The following is a 5,454-nucleotide window of genomic DNA, read 5'->3' on the forward strand; positions in this document are numbered from 1 at the left end:
CAGGTTCTGCTCTCCCTGGGCTGCGTCTCTGGCTCTGTGGCTGCAGCTCTGCTCCTGAGCTCAGCTTGGGCCCCTCCTTCCTCCTTAGCTCTGCCCCACTCTGTCTGCCCGAGGCAATTCCATCTCACAAGGAGGATGGGACCCACCCTGGCCTCCTGACTCCCTGATTAGCCTGCCCACCCTGTCAATCAGACTGACCTGGAGCATTGGTCTCTCCCCATTGTTCCTGGGGACTGTCAATCTCAGGGTCCTGATTTCTCATCAACCCTTCTCCTTTTAGTGCTGGGAGCTAGCCAACCAAACACCCCCACTGAATGTCAGGAAGGGGCAGTCCCCTTACATTCAGGCATGAGACATGCACACGCTGGGTAAACAAGGCCATGCCCATTCTTAATAGAAAGGGGTGAGACTCAAGCCCAGCTCCAAATGCCTGCTGCTAGCCTCCTACTGGACCTAAATAACCCTCTCCCCCTGACCTTGCTATCCCCAAAGTTGGTGATGATGGAAATTTGGATGCAGGGTTTGAAGTCTATCTCCAGTGCTAGAGTGGCTCTCGGTGCTCATGGAGCGGGTGGGGGTCAGGATCAGACCAAGGGGCAGCCCAGCAGGGCTCTGTTCAGCCAGGCAACCCTCTCCAGAGCCTTCACTTTCTTAAAGCACATCCTGATTCCCCCTCTTACTGCCGAGCTGCAGGAGAGGCTCAGAACTCCCTCATCAAAGGGGGCTGTGTTAATGACAGGCCTCATCACCAAGGGGTGATGGGAAGAGTTCAGGTTCTCTGCTCACTGCCCCAAATCTGAGAGCTGAAATCTCTCTAAGGCACTTAGCCATGACCTCAACTATTGTAGTGTCTGAGTGCCTCTCAGTCTCTAACATATTTAGCAGAACAACACCCCATCAAGTGATATTAACACCACTGGACAGTGTAGCCCGATTTATAGATGATGAATAAAAAATCCTAGTTATTACTTTGACCCAAGATCAAGCCCGGTATTATTAAAATTATTATATAGCTGGGGATGACTGTGACATGCACAGGTGCAACACTCGCATTACAGGAACTCTTTTATATTTACAAATAAATATTTATTAATACATTTAGCAAAGTCACACACACTGTAACTCAGTAAGGTGGACAGATAATACAGAAAGTACAACTGAACATCCATAGTCACACCATCCCTTTCAGAACAACCTGAAATATTAGCCATCACCTTGCGGTCCCGCCCAAGGGCTAGGGCTATATCGCTCTCTCCTACTGCTCTGGGATGCTACTTTTTCTAATATGTTACACTGACATTACCATGTCTAATACATATTCAATAGGGTTTTTTCCCAGGACGGCCCCGGTTTTTCCCATCTTCCTTATTTGTATTTCCTCCTTTTACCAATGTTAAGGTGTCCTTCTTTTATAGGTTAGTGTATTTATGATTTCACCCCATTATCATATATGTCGTTTTGTTGCCATGGCACTCGTGCAATTGGATGTTCTGTCCCAAAACCTCCCAGAAGCTGGTGTCGGTTCATGTTCTGTGGTTGGCTGATGTCGTTATGGACAAAATTTCCCCCTACACTCCTCTTGCAGTTCCCCACAACTTTTGAGTTACCAAAGTTTATATATGCCAAAGTTCATAGGTCTCAAGCCTCATGCTAACTGCTGAAGGCAATGTCTTACATGATACAAGCCTGTAAGTTCCTTGTGTTACTGTTGATTATAATGAAGCAGAATATAATGCAAAGCAGTGAATATAATAGAGGTTAGTGGCCCACTGGGCTACAGCAGATCCCAAGACCAGAAGGCACCATTGTGATCACCTAATCTGACCGCCTGTAGAGCATAGGCCAGAGACCTGCCCCACAATAAATCCTAAAGCAGAGCTGTTAGAACAACTTTGATTTAACAATTGTCTCCTTCTGCCTTGATTTAACAATTTTCAGTGCTGGAGAATTTACCACGGTGCTTGGTAAATTGTTGCAATGGTTAATTACACTCATTGTTAAAAAAATACACCTTAGTTCCAGTCTGAATTTGTCTAGCTTCAGCTTCCAACCATTGGATCCTGTTATAACATTCTCTGCTAGATTGAAGGGCCCATTGTTAAATGTTTGTTCATAATGCAGGTACTTACAGACTGTGATCAAGTCACCCCTTCACCCTCTCTTCATTAAGCTTGTTTAGTCATTATATATAAGGCAGGCTTTCTAATCCTTTAATCATTCTCATGGTTCTTCCCTGATCCCACTCCAATTCATCAATTTATCAACATACTTCTTCAACTGTAGAAACCAGAAGTGAATAAAGGATCCCCGCATTGCCAAATACAGAATAACCTCTCTGCTCCTACTCGAGATCCCCTGGTTGTTCATCACGGATGGCACTAGCTTTTTCAGATGAAACATCGCACTCGGAGCTCATATTCAACTCATTATGACCCCTAAGTCTTTTTCAGAATCACTGCTTCCCAGGATTGGGTCCCCCATCCAGTAAGGATGGCCTACATCCCTTGTTCCTAGATGTAAACATTTACAATGTGCCGTATTAAAACACACAGGGACTAAGTGAGTTGCCCAAGGTCACAGAAGAATTCTGTGAAAGAGCTTGGAACTGAAGATAGTTCTTCTGAATCCCAGGCTAGCATTTCAATCACTGAACCTCTCCTCTCTGGGGCTAGTGGCTGGGGAGGGAGCAGCTGGCAGCTCAACATGCTGAGAGTACCATAAACTAAGATAATTAACTGCTGTGACATCACCAAACAGGAACCCAAGAACAATTCCTTTTCCAGACAATAACACTAAGTCATGCTTTCTCCTGAATCTATCGAGGGACAAATCCATCAGCCAGGGTACAGAGCAGGGTCACAGTGGACAAGCAACTCCACATGAGCTTCCAGTGTGATGCCAAATGAGCTATTGTGACCCTTAGGGACATAGACCTGGAAGGGACCTCCTGGCATATGGTCCAGTGCATAAACCAGCTAGGTTGTTTTCCCCTCACTGCTCCTTTTGGGTGGCTGTTCCAGAGACTCCCTCCTCTGATGGTCAGAAACCTCCTTCTCCTTCCCAGCCTCCCTTTGCTCCTGGTCAGTTTGTCCCCATTTGTTCTTGTGCCAGCACTATCTTTTAGCTTCAGGAGCTCATCTCTCTCCCCGGTATTTACCTCCACAATATATTTATAGAGCACTCCGATCCCCACTCAGTCTGCATTGTGTTAGGCTCAACCAGCCAAGCTCTTCAAGCTTCCTTGTAAGACAGGATGTCCATTGTGCTGACCATCCTAGGAGCCCTTCTCTGAACCTGTTCCAGTCTGAATTCTTCTTTCTGGAATATGAGTGACCAGAATTTTACACAGTTTGCCAGAGGAGGTGTGACATTATTGACATGAACTTGGACTGTATAGATCATTGTTGCAACCAAGGTCCTGTAGTGGCACCAAATCTTCTACAAAGGAGGTCAAATAAGGTGTCTATGAAATGGTTGTAATTTGCTGGTTATAATTATGCTGTCTGTATGTGTGTATCATTTTGTATGTGAAGTTATGAATATTAGCTAGGTACTTGATTCTAAGAAGCATTAGTGAAGCATTTGGTCAGCTTCTTGATTTCGTCTCCCATGTTACCAGCGCTGGAGCTGGGTGATGAAGTGACCCTTCACTTGATGAACACCCTGAGTATTCTCGCACGAAGGTGTTTGCTTTTCAAGCTGTACACTATTGGATTAATCAGGGGTGGGACCAGCAGGGAAATGTATCCCAGGAGAATCTGAAGTAAGGGAGAAGAGCCCTTCCCAAATCTGTGTATCACAGACAGACCGAGCTCTGGTGTGTAGAAGAGCAGGACAGCACAGAGGTGGGAGATACAGGTGTTCAAGGCCCTGAGGCACTCCTTGGAGGACGCGACACTCAGCACTGTTTTCAGGATCATTATGTAAGAGAGGAAGATGAGCAACGAGTCCAACCCCATCGTTAGGAGTTTAGCAAACAATCCATAGATGCTGTTGACACTGATATCCGAACAAGCCATCTTCATGACCTCCTGGAAGAGGCAGTAGGAATGGGAGAGGACATTGGCTCGACAGTATTGGAACTGTTTCAGGAACAAGGGGAGTGGGAATACTACGGCAATCCCTCTTAGCACACACACCAGTCCCATCTTGGGTATTTTTGGCAGAGTTAAGATGGAAGCATATCTCAGTGGGTTACAAATCGCAATGAAGCGGTCAAAGGCCATTAACAAGAGCACAGCGGATTCAATACATTGAAGCGAGTGGATGAAGAACAGCTGGGCAAAACAGGCATTGAGGCTGATCTCCCTAGAGTTAAACAAGTATATGCCCAGTATTGTCGGTATGGTGGCTATCGATATGCCAAGCTCTGTGACGGCCAACATGGAAAGGAAAATGTACATGGGCTCATGGAGGCTTGAGTTGGTTTTTATAATGAAGAGAATGACTGAATTTCCTAATATCGAAATAACATACATGAAGCAGAAGGGGATAGAGATCCAGAGATGCATGTCTTCCTGTCCAGGTAGCCTGGTCAGAAGGAACACTGCAAATTGAAATTTGGTGTCATTGACAGCTGACATAATGTACTGTGATGGTCAGGAGAGTTTTCAGCTTTCCTTCCTAAAAGGAAAAAATAACAGGAGACTAGATGATATTTAATGAAAATCTTTCTTCTCTCAATGCAAGTCTAGAGATGCTTAGGAGCTCAAGGTAGATCAACAAAAATATACTCTTGGATTTACACCAATGATAGGAAGATAGGCATTGCCATACTGGATCAGACCTGTAGTTCAGTGGCCCAGTATCCAGTGGCCAGTTCCAGATGCTTTAGGGGAAGGTGGAAGAAGCCCTGCAATAGGCAATTGAGAGAACCTGCTCCTGGGGAAAGTTTCCCCAAGACACCCACTAGTTGGACATATTTTGTGGCGTAAATCAGGAAGATGTATAGCCCTACCAAGACTTCTTCTTTTTTTTTTTAATCCTTATTATTGTAATTGAATTTTTTGGTTGCCCATAGAAACATCCAATCCCTCTTTGAATCCGGCTAATATCTTGGCCCATATAATTTTAAAATTATGACCTTCACAGAGACCCTTTCTGGCCCTCCACTTCTGAGTGTGGTCTATTGTATCTTGACATGTGGTAAGCACACGGCAAATGCATGCTGAAAAGGATCATGTCCTTCATTGATGCTATTTATAAATGTGTTTCATTGCACTATTAACTATCCTATTTATTTTCCCCATACCTGAGAGTCCAAATTATACCACTGCCTCTTTCCAGAAGATGGCATTAATATTTAGGGCCAGATTCTTAATTCAATAATATTGGCTCCAGATTTACATGTGTAAATTCAATCAAAACCAGGCTCTATTAACGTTCCCTTACATAATCCTCCCGGTGATACACTCTGACCCCCAAGAATCTCTCCAAGAGAAGCTGAAGTGCTTT

At 44.7% G+C, this 5,454-nt stretch overlaps 1 protein-coding gene across 1 annotated transcript; it reads right to left on the bottom strand.

Moving 5' to 3' along the window:
* Positions 1-3,647: 3,647 nt before the first annotated feature.
* LOC112119515 (olfactory receptor 51G2-like) lies at positions 3,648-4,619 on the bottom strand. The gene has a single exon (XM_026658753.1). It carries the CDS (start codon positions 4,581-4,583, stop codon positions 3,648-3,650), a length of 936 nt encoding a protein of 311 aa, XP_026514538.1. The 5' UTR covers positions 4,584-4,619.
* Between the last annotated feature and the right edge of the window lie 835 nt (positions 4,620-5,454).

The sequence above is a fragment of the Terrapene carolina genome, unplaced genomic scaffold (genome assembly GCF_002925995.2).
Source record: "Terrapene carolina triunguis isolate 2854851 unplaced genomic scaffold, T_m_triunguis-2.0 Scaffold511, whole genome shotgun sequence".
Lineage (NCBI taxonomy): Eukaryota > Metazoa > Chordata > Testudines > Emydidae > Terrapene > Terrapene triunguis.

What these genes read in the sequence shown, in the direction of transcription:
- LOC112119515 (XM_026658753.1), bottom strand. Translation starts at nt 4,583, where the DNA reads ATGTCAGCTGTCAATGACACCAAATTTCAATTTGCAGTGTTCCTTCTG.